Source organism: Eulemur rufifrons, chromosome 6 (genome assembly GCF_041146395.1).
Source record: "Eulemur rufifrons isolate Redbay chromosome 6, OSU_ERuf_1, whole genome shotgun sequence".
Taxonomy (NCBI): Eukaryota; Metazoa; Chordata; class Mammalia; order Primates; family Lemuridae; genus Eulemur; species Eulemur rufifrons.
In genome coordinates, this window is record NC_090988.1 from 21,053,371 (window position 1) to 21,066,493 (window position 13,123).

At 40.0% G+C, this 13,123-nt stretch overlaps 1 protein-coding gene and 1 non-coding gene across 3 annotated transcripts in view; one reads left to right on the forward strand and one right to left on the reverse strand.

Annotated features, from left to right (window-relative positions):
- The window catches only part of USP28 (ubiquitin specific peptidase 28), a 60,186-nt gene extending 55,461 nt beyond the window's left edge, over positions 1-4,725 (forward strand). For both annotated transcript variants that reach the window (XM_069468899.1, XM_069468900.1), the window contains 3 exons: positions 355-478; positions 1,953-2,148; positions 3,582-4,725. In XM_069468899.1, the coding sequence (XP_069325000.1) occupies positions 355-478; positions 1,953-2,148; positions 3,582-3,757 (496 nt within the window). In that variant the 3' untranslated portion in view covers positions 3,758-4,725. The remainder of the gene's footprint in view (positions 1-354; positions 479-1,952; positions 2,149-3,581) is intronic.
- Positions 4,726-9,413: 4,688 nt separating this feature from the next.
- On the reverse strand, positions 9,414-9,515 carry LOC138385564 (U6 spliceosomal RNA). Its single transcript, XR_011233790.1, has one exon. It is a non-coding gene; the product is annotated as a U6 spliceosomal RNA (small nuclear RNA).
- Positions 9,516-13,123: the final 3,608 nt, after the last annotated feature.

Sequence of the window (13,123 nt, forward strand, 5' to 3'; positions counted from 1 at the left end):
GTAGAAAGATATGCTGTGCCAGACTTGCTCTGTGATAAATGAAGATGAACTCAGAAAGCGAATTTTCGAGTTGGCTTGGACCCTAGTGAGCATCTAGTTTACTTTTTGGTTAGAGGTGGGAAAAACTGAAGCCCAGGGAAGTTTCTGATTTGCCTTGGGTGGCTTGGCCGTTTCATCGAAGAGCTGAGACTGGCTTTGGTTTTTGATCCTCAGGTTTTCCCCTTGCCAACTCTTATCTTTAAGACTTTTACATAACTGCAGACAAATAGATTCTTACATTGGGGAAAAGTGAGATCTAAGCCCTAGGTTTTGGGTAAAGAGCACTCAGCTGTTGTTTATGTTCCCTTTTCTAAGGTACCAAGAGGCACTTTCCTACCTGGTGTATGCCTACCAGAGCAATGCCGCTCTGCTGATGAAGGGGCCCCGCCGGGGGGTCAAGGAATCAGTGATTGCTTTATACCGAAGAAAATGCCTTCTGGTTTGTACTGTTTGTAAGGCCTCAAGATTTGTGTGTTGTCTGTGTGTGCTTCCCTCTCTTCCTTGAAGCCATGAAGAGATACAACTTTAAATACAAAATAATTATCTCCAATGGGTTTTAGATTTTTTTCCTAAACTCTCATAATCAGTTTTACATTGGAACAGATTCTTTTCAGTTACTTTTAAGTGAATATCATCCTTCTTCACTCCCTGTTAGAAGCTGAGAATCATTCATCCCCCTCTGTGTGCTCTTCATGTATGCCTACATTATAGCTTTTATCACATTGCTTCCCTGCTAGATTGTGAGTTCCTTGAGCACACATCCTTTTCTTATTCAGCCATTTCCTTTGCCCAGCCCATAGTAAACATGTAATAAATGCAATATTTTTCTGTGCTCCCTACTAAGCTAGCAGGTGAAAGTTTAGGTGACTTCTGGAAGACTCCAGTTTTTTAAAAAAGATACGAACCGTTAAGAATTGTTCCTGCTGTTCTGATAGCATCATTGTCCTGTACTAGTGAAGACTAAATCTATCCTGGCCTAATTTGCATTTAGCAGCCACATGGAGAGGCAGATCTGTGTCCCCTCACCTACCCAAGGGTTCATATGGTGTTTGTCCTTCAGAGAACTGTAAAGAAGTGGCTTGCCTTCACACTGTGTGCTGTGTTTGTTTCCCCTGATGCCCAGCACATTTGCCCTTCACAGAAGTCAGGCCAGCATTTCCACCACCACCTTGGCCTTGCTCATACCAAATGCACGAGATTAAATCATGACATATTAATATGTTCACCTCAAGAGCTTCCTTTTCTAATTTATACTATGATTTCTGTATTAGTTATAGGTGTGGCAGGGCCACTTTGAAGCTGAAAAGGGGGCCATGTAGATTTGATGGATCTGAATTGTATTAGAGCCATGCTTTTATATTTTAAATCACTGAATAGATCGACATTTTGAATATCCTTCTCAGCTTCTACAGTAATGCAGTAATAGAGATTTAGACTCTTTCCATCATTGGTCCCCACCCTCAGTGTGCATCGGAATCACCTGGGGAGCTTTCACACAGTGGTGATATTCAAGCCCCTCCTTAGACTGTTAAACCAGAATCCCTGTGAGGGACCTGGGCATCCGTGTGTCTTGCACAGGTGGTTCTGATGCTCAGTGGAGATTGAGAACCACTGAATAGGTCTCTAGCAGAAACAGGCATTAAGCATGACCTTCACTTGTAAGTTTAGGCCAGTGGATTCCAAACTTTGCTGCATTAGAATCACTTTGGGAGCTTCTGTAAAATCCATTGCCCAGGTTGCCCGCATACTGATTGAACCAGCATGTCAGGAGTGGGAGGCATCGGTAGTTTTTAAAGATCCCTAGGTGCTTTCCATGTGCAGTAAAGTTTGAGAACCACTTGTTTAGACTGTTATTAAATAGATATTTGTCTTTTTCAGACTTTTCTCCCCCCGACTCTGCTTTTTATCTGTAGGAGCTGAATGCCAAAGCAGCTTCTCTCTTTGAGACAAATGATGATCATTCTGTAACAGAAGGCATTAATGTGATGAATGAGCTGATCATCCCCTGCATTCACCTTATCATTAATAATGACATTTCCAAGGATGACCTGGATGCCATCGAGGTCATGAGAAACCATTGGTGCTCTTACCTTGGGCAAGATATTGCAGGTATACTGTTAGCACTTCTAGTAATGTTCTAAGGTTTTGAGAATTCTAGAAATTACAGTGGTCTTTCTATAGCACTGGTTGCCAAACCTTTTTAAGGGATTAGAACCTCTCTGCATAGAAGAGAGTTAAAAGTGGATCTCCTCCACTGAAGCAGGGGAAGAGAGCCTGGGCCTCTGCCCCTCTTAACCTCCCCTCAGCTTCCCTGTGGCTGCTACAGCACCTCCACTGGGCAACCAACAAGCCCAGTTGGAAAAAAAAAATCACTCTTGTCCAAGAATGTCAGATTTCTGTTACTCCATCATCTGCCAAAATCTGAATGCTTTTATATTAACAAAAATCTAAATCTATTTATGCAGAGTATGATTACCTAGTAGTACCTTAACTAAATTTTTTTTGTGTCTTAAAGTTGTCAGACATAAAAATATTAACTATGATGACTTTGAGATTAATAAATTAGTACGTGGAATATATCCTTGTTTGTCCAAAGTGTCTTGGGGAGGGAACCTACAACTAGTTATTTTTAGGTGAGTTCAGTAGACTTAAAAAGTTGGTGTGTATTCTGATATGAATCCTCTGTTAGTTTTTCATTGATGTAAAGGTTATTTCATTGACTTGCTCAAGTATCCAAGTTTATAGTATTTATTGAAAAATTCTATAATAACTAGTTGCTACATATTCTATTTTAATGTCTTCAGTTTTTATTTAGACCATGTGTGTGTGATATATGGTATGATATGTGTCATGTATACACACATATGTGTGTGTCTATATATATGTATTTTTTTTTTTTTTTGAGACAGAGTCTCACTCTGTTGCCCTAGCTAGAGTGCCGTGGTGTCAGCCTAGCTCACAGCAAACTCAAACTCCTGGGCTCAAGTGATCCTCCTGCCTCAGCCTCCCAAGTAGCTGGGGCTACAGGCATGTGCCACCATGCCCAGCTAATTTTTTCTATTTTTAGTAGAGACAGGGTCTCACTCTTGCTCAGGCTGGTCTCAAACTCCTGAGCTCAAGCAATCCTCCCGCCTCAGCCTCCCAGAGTGTTAGGATTACAGGCATGAGCCACATGTATATTTTAATGATTTGAAAGAAAATAGCTCCTTTATATTTTTAGTACAGGGTATCATATCCACTTTCTCAAATTTTAAAAGGATGATTGACTAGAAGACCTGTTCATAATGAAGTGAAAATAGAGTGTTATTCTGTCAACATGGCGTAAAACATTCTAAAGCTTTGGTATATTTGGCAAGTAGGTCTTTGCTCCTGGTTTGGCCTGAAGGAATCCCCATTTATTGTTAGCTGGCCAGCATAATGCTTTGACTTTTGAGGTTAGGTAAGGAGTTACTTAAAGGCCTTCCTGTATAGCTACAGGCTTATTAGTTTTTACTTAGAGATCTATCTAGCTGAGTATGTAACCATCCGTTTTCCCTCCACAGAAAATCTGCAGCTGTGCTTAGGGGAGTTTCTACCCAGGCTTCTAGATCCTTCGGCAGAAATCATTGTCTTGAAGGAGCCTCCAACTATTCGACCCAATTCTCCCTATGACCTTTGTAGCCGATTTGCAGCTGTGATGGAGTCAATTCAAGGAGTTTCAACTGTGACAGTGAAATAAGCCCCCACATCAGGCTCATCCTGGTGTCCGGCTGCCTGTCTGATGCGCAGAAGTCTGTTGTCATGGTACTCACCTTGGGAAAGGATTAGGTGGACAAGTAAGACTCAGATTCCGACCCCAGCCATGCTGCGTGTGTAAAGAAGGATTGAAAATAAAATTGCACTATTTAGGTACAGAATCATAAAAGATACTTCACTAGGAAAGGCAGGAACCAGTGTATTGAGGTATTGAATTATGCCAGAAGACCTGAAATGCCTTTGTACCTACAGTAAGGCTAGGGCTTTTCTGAGCCTCTTGCCACTTTTTAAATTATCCTTCAGGCATAAATATTTTTGACAGCAGAATAGAAGAGTGATTTATCAGAACCTGAACCAGATGAATAGCTACTAATTATTTTATTAAATACAGGTGACATTTAAAAATTCTTAACTGCAAGAGATTAGGAATATAAACTTTGCCTAGCTCTTGACAGGAGATGACAAAATGGGTCGCTGATGAACCTCGCCCTTTTACATGTGGGTAGAATATAAGATCACATGGCAATAAGATGCTGAAAAGTCAAGAAAGCTGCCTCTCCTTTCTTTCTTCTCTCCTTTCTATTTTTAAATAAACCAGAAAACCTCATACTCAGCCCTGAGTGAAAGAAAGGAAAGCAGTTAAGGACTTCAGACAGAATAGCATTGTGAAACTTGACTAAAGATAGTGTGTTAATAGTCGTTAGCCATGTAGGTAAAATTTTCTAATATCTGAAAATTGTCAAAAACAGATTTCTAAGGCTACTGTTGGCCCAAAAGATGATTTTAATCCCCCTCCCCTTTTTTGCTCTTAAAAAATATGGGATGTGGATTTGTAAAAAGAAAAAAAATCTATGTGTATATGTAGGGAGAAAAATATTCCCTGTTGACCATTTTTAAAAGGCTCTCGATTGGATATTGTATTTTAAACAGATTTTAAGATTAATGGTGGAATTGTGAGAGGGAAGGACACTTGATACTTGATACAACTATGCAGATTTTATAAATGTGCAATAAAAATATTTGTTTTACCTTTGGTATACAGTGTGGACTTTACTTAAATACGTATTTTTCATTTTGGAAATGGGTGGACTCAGGAAGCATTTGTCTTGTTTCAATTTTTCTTCTTTAAAAGAAAAAAGCAGATGAAAGCGTTGAGAAACTTGACAGGATGGGGGGGTACCAGTGTTTGAAATAGCAGGCAACAGTCAACTCTTGAGCAGCACCTAGTGGTGACTGATACCGTTTCATCTCATTTGCTACTTGGATTGCATGTAAATGTATCCACTTTCTAATTTTCAAATTTTAGAATGTGATCAAAGGTGATTTTCTTAAAACTGAATTTCTTGTACAGTTTTCCCACGGTATATGTGGGGGATTGGTTCCAGGACCCCCATGCATACCAAAATCTGTGCATACTGAAGTCCCGACGTTGGCTCTGCAGCACCCACACATAGGAAAAGTCGGCTCTCCCCATGCTCAGGTTTCACATCCTGCAAATACTGTAATTTTCAATCTGTGTTATGTTAAAAAAAAAAAAAAAAAAAATCCTCAGGTAAGTAGACCCATGCATTTCAAACCCATGTTGTTCAAGGGTCAAATTGTATGTTGGTTAAATTAATAATAGGTCATCTTTTATAGGTATTCAGAGGTGCTTTTGTGTTTTAAAAGCTCATTGCAAAGATTTGTTTCATGGGAAGTTGATCAATTTTCTAACCCATTGATTACCTTTTACTGTTTAAAATTCTACATACCACCATCTGCCTTTCACTTAATCCTTTTCATCGAGTAGTGTACACAGTGCTTCAGTTATATAATTTCATTTAATTTAACAACCCTGGGACGATGATAGGAACTGTGGTTCATCCAGGGTCATAGATCTCATTAAGTAGTGGAATCAGGACACTAACTTTGGTGTGTCTGACTTCATAGTCCGTGCTTTTAACTACTGCTCAACTGTCCATGGTAGTCTTGTAAAATATATTGTTTTGTGTCTCCTCCACTTATTTCCTGGTGAGCTCTTGGAAATCTGCACTTTGCCAAGAAAGAAACAGATGGACATCTGTAGTGTATGGTTTGGATCCACTCAGACCACCAGGGGGAGTGCTGAGAACTAATTTTTTTCCTCCTCATTTTAGGTGGCTGCCTTTACCTGGTTTCTTACAGGGCTCCACAAACTAAGGTCTTAGAACTTAGTTTTTTGTTGTTGTTGTTGTTGTTTTGTTTTTAAAGCCTTCAGGCTAAGAATGGTTTTTACCTTTTTAAATGGTTGGGAAGAATAAGGATGTAGGAAGGAAGGCAACAAGAAACCTATGTGACCTTTACCCAATATGATTCAAGAGTTTGAGCACCTTAGCATAAACCCTTTTGAGACTGCATTTAGACTTTGCATGGTCAGCTGGAATTGGAATCCTCTTTTGTTTGGACTTGTTAGCTCCTTTAAGAACTGGGAGGCATATAAACTCCTTTTTACCCTATCCAGTTTAAGAAAGTATGAGGTGGATACATACAGCAAAACAATTTAAATAAATTAATGAACAAGAGGCAGGATTGAATGGAGAGCTGGGGATATAGCAAGGATAGGCAGAAGGGGGAATTAATTGTGCCAGAGCTCATGTAGTTGTTGGTTTATTCATCTTCATTGCTCGGTTTATTGTATTTTCATCATATTGACGATATCTCACCATTTGTTCTGTTAAATGTCATTTGAGTTGTTCCCAGTTTGGGGCTGTCATGCATAAGGCTACTGGGAACATTCATGTTCATGGTTTTTTATGCACACATGAATGCATTTCTGTTGGTCTATATCTAGGAGTGGAATTACTGGGTCATAGGAATATATAGAAATAGATGGATAATATCTTTATTAGGTATTGCCAGTTTTCTCAGTTATGTCAATATACACTCCCACCAACAGTTTAGAAGATTTCTGTTTGCTCCATATCCTTGTCAACATTTGATTTTGTCAGTATTCTTAATTTTAGCTGTTCTGATAGATGTGTAGTGGTATCTCATGGTTTTAATTTGCACTTCCCTGCATACTAACAATGCTGAGCATCTGTTTATATACTTACTGGCCTTTGGCTGTTGTCTTTTGTGAAATACCTATTTAAGTCTTTCACCCACTTTTTGTTGAGTTTATTGTCTTTATTGATTTGTAGGAGTTCTTTATATCTTCTAATTATGGAACCTTTATTGGTTATGTGCATTGCATGTATCTTCCACTCTGTGGCTTCCTACTCTTAGTGTCTTTTGATGAAAGTCAGTTTTTAATATTAACATAGTCCAATTTACTAGGCTTTTCCTTCATAGTTAGTGCTTACCATGTCCTCCTGAAGAAGTGATTACTCAGGGTCATGAAGATACTCTCCTATATGGTCTTCTAGAAGTTTTACTAAAACTTTCACATTTAGCTGATTGACCCAGCACTGTTCATTGAAAACATTGTCAGCTGTGTACTGCTATCTTTGTCATAAATCAAGTATCTACAAAGAGGTCTGTTTCTGAGCTCTTTTGTCTGTTCCATTAGCCTATTTCTCTACTTGTACCAAGATCAGACTATCTAACTTAGTTAGCTTTATAGTAAGTCTTCATTTCCAGTACAATAAATTCCCCAGGTTTGTACTTCTTCAAGATTGTCTTGACTATTCTGATCCTTTGCATTTCCATATACACTTTAGGATGTCTGTCAGTTTCACACATGTGCACACAAAAATCTAGAGATTTTGATTAGGTTTACAATGACTAGATAATTTGGGGAGAATTGACATCTGCTGGTGGACACCTACATGCTATAGCTTATTTATTTAGGTTTTCTTTTTTTAATAGCAAACTTACAGGAACAGCACAGAAGACAGACAACATTAAAAACATATACTTGCTGGTAGGACAGCTCAGAAAATTATAGTGAATAGGTTGAATCTACTGTATGAAAAAAAGTGCTATAAACATCATTGAGTTGCCCTCAGTAAGAAATTTGTTTTAAGGAAATCCAAATGATGTCATTGTCCAGAAAAATTTAGCAGGTTTATTTGTAATTGTCGCAAAGTTGAACTGCCAAAACTTGTTCACTGAAACATTTGACTTGCATTAATGCTTTATGTCCCCATATTTATATTAAAAATTCACACGCAAATGAAAATGGAAAAACCACCAGAACCTGATTTCTGTTCCCTATTTCTCCGCTCACAAACATATACTTAGGTACCTTTTGACCTCATGGAAAAAAAAAATAATGTTCAGCACTAGTAACAGGAAGAAGAGAATTTTTTGAGAATGAAATGTTTCCCATCATAGTATATTCTTTTTTCTTTTTCTTGTTTAGTTTCTATACACAGCATTGACATAGTGGATTCTTAAGCACATTCTCCACATATGCAGCATGCTAGCTGGATGTCTGTTAACATAATTGTTACATGTTTGGCATGGATAGTACACAGGTTGGTGTTTTCAAAAAGGCCAAGTAGGCCAGGTGTGGTGGCTCACACCTGTAGTCCTAGCACTTTGGAAGGCTGAGGCAGGAGGATCCCTTGACCCCAGGAGTTCAAGACTAGCCTGTGCAACATAGCGAGACCCTGTCTCTACCAAGAAATGTCTAAAAAATTACCTGGTCGTAGTGGCACATGCCTGTAGTCCCAGCTACTCAGGAGGCTAACATGGGAGGATGGCTTGAGCCCAGGAGTTGGAGGTATCACTCCAGCCTAGAGGACAGAGCAAGACCCTGTCTCTAAAAAATACCAATAAATAAATTTCTTTTAAAAAAAGGTCAAATAAGCATTATTTGCCTCCTACCAATAGCTGTGCTCTGGAAGCACAGATCTGTTTTGAAGTCCTGAGCAACTTCCTCCCACCAGCCACTAGAAAGGAAGTTTGCAAATTAGAATTTCAGAGGACTTCGGTTAATGTCTAATTTCACGCAGGGCTGCAGTCCCAGGCGTGTAGCGACGAGGTTTTCTTCACCCCTCCAGCAGAGGGCGCACTCTTGCCGGCAGCTTTTGCGGCCAGTTATTTCCGGGCGCTTCACCACTGGTCGCTTTGCGGCCTTCTGTTTTCTACGAGCTTGTGGTATGGAGACCTCCTCACTCTCACCCCGCTTCTTCGGTTGGAGCTCAGTGAACTGGCTCTGGGTGGCCCGCATTAGCGATGGCGGCGCGGCGTGGCGGCGCAAACACCTATTTAAAAGGTTTTCTTTCTTCCTTCCTCCCTCCTTCCCTCTCCTTCCCTCTCCCCTTTTTTCCTCCTCTCCCCCTGCCCCCCTCCTCCTTTTCTCTTCTTTCTACATGGAACACGCACTTAGAAGGCGGGGAGGCTGGCTGGGCGCGGTGGTGCACGCCTGTAATCCCGGCACTTTGAGAGGCTGAGGCGGGAAGATCGCTTGAGCCCAGGAGTTCAAGCTCCTATGAGGCTACAGCACCCCAGCCTGGGCGACAGAGCGAGACTGTCTCAAAATAAGAAGGGCGGGGGGGGGGGGGGGCAGGGGGCGGAGGGAGGCTTCTAGAGGAATGAGGAATAAAAATCCACCTGTCTGGTACAAAGGACATTATTCTGGTGACGGGTACACTGAAAGCCCTCACTTCAGCATGATACAATTCATCCAAGTAACAAAAAACGCTTGTACCACTTAAGTCTATTGAAATAAAAAATAAAATATGGAATGCTTCATGCGTTTGCATGTCATCTTTGCACAAGGGGCGCTAATCTCCCTACTGTTCCAATTTTAGTATATGTGCTGTGGAAGCCAGCACAGGTTTTCCTAATTTCTGCATAAAGTACTTCCACATCTTCCAAAAGATTTATTCCTGGGTTTTAAAAATGTTTTTCAAGCTATTGTAAATGTTTACATTTTTAAGATTGCTTTTTTTTGAGACAGTGTCTCCCTCTGTCAGCCTGCAGGCTGGAGTGCAGTGGCGTGATCATAGCTCACATCAGCCTCAGACTGTTAGCCTCAAGTGATCCATCTGCCTAGCATCCCGGGTAGGTAGGACTACAGGCACACGGCTAATACTGTAGAGACAGGGGTCTTGCTACATTGCTCAGGCTGGTCCCCAACTCCTGGGCTCCTCAGCCGCCCTAACTGCTGGGTTAACAGGTGTGAGCCACCACGCCCGACCCAGGATTGCATTTTCAATAGTTTCTTCCTGGTATTTAGAAACAAATTGATGTTTTTATATTGACCCTATATCCAACGACCTTGATAAATTCACTTATTAATTCTAATAGTTTATCTGTATATTTTTAAGATTATGTGCACAATTATATTATCTGTAAATGACTTTTATTCTTTTATTTTGATTCCTTACAACTTTTACTTATTTTTCTTTCCCGATCACACTAGGACCATTGATACAATGCTGAATAGAAGTGTTGATATGTCGACATCTTTGCCCCCGATATCAAGGGGGAAAGTTTTCAATATTTCACCATTAAGTATGCTGTAGGTTTGTTGTAATTTCTACTTATTACATAAAAAAGACCCTTTCTATTCCTAGTTTGCTAAGAGTTTTTTTTTAACTTGAATTTTACCATTTTTATATATATTGAGATGATTACATAGGTCTTTTTCTTCTGTTAATGTGTGAATTACATTTATTGATTTCAAATGTTAAATATATCATGCATTGTCAGAATAAACTTAATTTGATCATGATATTTTTTATATGTGGGTGAATTTTGTCATATTTTGTTTAGGATTTTTGCATGTATATTCATGAAAGAAATTAGCCTTTCATTTTCATTTCCTTTTTTTTTTGTTTTGAAAAGCAACCATTTATTAGAACCAGTACAAGATTATGGAAAGGGGAAAAGAGGAGGGTGGAAGAGGGGGAGAGAATGAGGTCTGCATCAGATGTCAGTTATGGAAACACATAAATGCCTACTTTTAAATATTTACATTTAAAAGGTGAACATATATATAGATCACTTACTCTTTAAAAAAAATCAAAAGCAGACATGTTTGACTGAAATAAAACCAAGAAACAGAACCAAAACTCCCCCACAAACCTAAAAATCCATAGAGAATTCAATTTTTCACTTTCATCCAGAAATCTGGCTACAAAGTATGATGTGTGTTGCTGCTCAGGATAGAGAGTGCTGAAAGAAACCCAGCCTCTTGAGTCTCTTAGATCCCATCCTGCGGGAAACGGTGGGAGAGCCAGCGGGCCACGGGTGAGTCAACTCCTGGCTACTTGGCAGTGTGGCAGACTGTGCTCCCTCCATCCTCCAGGATTCCACAGAACCGTCTGGTACCGCCAGTGCTGGGTGAACAGTGGGAGCCGAGTCCACAAAACACAGAGAACCAGAATGTGACCGTGAGGGGCCAGGACCTTGTGCTTTTTCATGGATTACAAATCTAGGGCCAAGGAGAGGGAAAGGAGAAAGAGCCCTATTGGGAAAAGGAGCTTGTTGAGCCCCTAAACTGAGATGGAAAGGAAAGATAAGGCCCTTGAATGCATACCTGGGCAAATAGTGTCCAAAGTTTTCTCAAACCAGCGGGAAAAAAGTCAAGGTTAAGTTTAGACTGTGGACACTGAGAGAGATGACAGATGCTGAATACAGTAAATTGGATAAAGCTTTAAAAATAGATGCCCAATTCTGAGTGTTACACATATTTCTAGAAGAAAAAAAAAATTTCCAAAGTAGCTCTTTTTTGGTGGGGGATGAGGAGGTGGTCACACTTATTGAACCAGCTGGTCCCTGTGAGGAAGTGGAGTATAGATACCACAAAAGGGTGCAGTGACCCAGCTTCCAGGGATCAGGCTGGGGAGTGATAAGCAATGACATAAATCAAAACCATTGAGGGTTGCTTTGCTCCTGAGACAGTTTTGAGTCTGCTGCAAACCCATGGGGAATAGGACCCTAATTCCCAACCTACAGAGAGGAACAAGCAGTAGCATCCCTGCCTCATGACTCCCTAATCCAGTGCTCTTGGGTCTGAAATAGCCTCTCTTTGTGAAGGCAAGACATAGAAAATACTAAAAGTGCCTTCCTCCATAACGTCCTAAGTAAGTCTGGACTAGTAAGATTCCAGCATTCACGAAAACACCGTCAACATCGGAACTAGCAGCTTTGATGAGGGGTGGGGGGCAGAGAATTTGCCGAGATCACTAAGTAGTTCCAATCTTGGAGACAGCTCAGCGAGGACTAAAGCCTGTGTCAGGCTTAAACTTCAGCTCAAGGAATCCTCCACAGAGGACCCTAAAGTATTCTATCCACTTTGATTTGCAATGCCTCACAACACCTCTGCGAGGTAGGTCACTATTATTACCCCCATTTGACAGATGGGGAACTGAGGCATTGAAAGGAGTGACTTGCCCAAGGTCAGCATTATCAATCAGTTGAGAAGGTTGGCACACATAGTCAGCACCCATTCAATCCTTGTTTCACTTCCTAGAGCGTTTTACTTCTCAGAGTGCACTTGGGAGCAAAAGAAAGTTGATAGGTGCACTTCACTCTGCAAACTAAATGAACTCGATCAACTCACAAGTATTAACAGAGGGCCTATTATTTATAATATGAGGAATCTTGGAGAAACAAACTGCTTCTGGAAGTCATGTGTTAATGGATGTTTTTAAAATAAAATAACTTTTTAAATATTAAGGATATGAATTCTTTTGTAAAGAAATATTTACTTTATCCCAAGAGGTGAAGCACAAAGTCACACTGGTATCCCCAAGTTTTGTATTGAGTAACCCAAGTTCCTAAAATCCAGAAAGACCACAGTCAAGCAGGAACAATGAGAACCATCTCCCCAGTGGTGGTCTTGGTAGTGCTTTTGTAGAGCTGCAAGGTTGGTAAGGTAGGAATCCTCGCATCACCAAACACCTTCCTGCTGCCTCGTGTCCCTCCCCGCAATACCATCTTTCCAACTTCTCTGCCTCAACTTAATTCAAGAGTTACAGCATCTGTATAAACAGCTCAAGACTCAAAATATAAATGTTGACCCCTGCTTTTCTATTCAGGGAGAGGGGATCAAATATTCTTTATAACTAGTCATATAGACTCCTGTCATTTTCATTTCTTATGTGCTTGTCAAAGTTTTGGTATCAAGATTATTCTGGCTTTATTGAATGAGTTGGCAAGTGGTCCCTTGTTTTCTATGTTCTGGAATAGTTTGGATAAAATAGGATTATTTTTTCCTTAATTTTGGAAGAATTCATCATTGAAGCCATCTGAGCCTGGGATTGCTATCGTTGTTTATGTGTTTTATGGGAATGGTTTTAATTATGGATCTAGTTTTCTTTATATATATATATGTAGGGTTTTTAGATTTTTTTGGTTAAATCCTCTTGTGTCAGTTTTGGAGAATTATTAGAAATTTGAACATTCAATCTAAAATTCAAAACTTATGGACAGG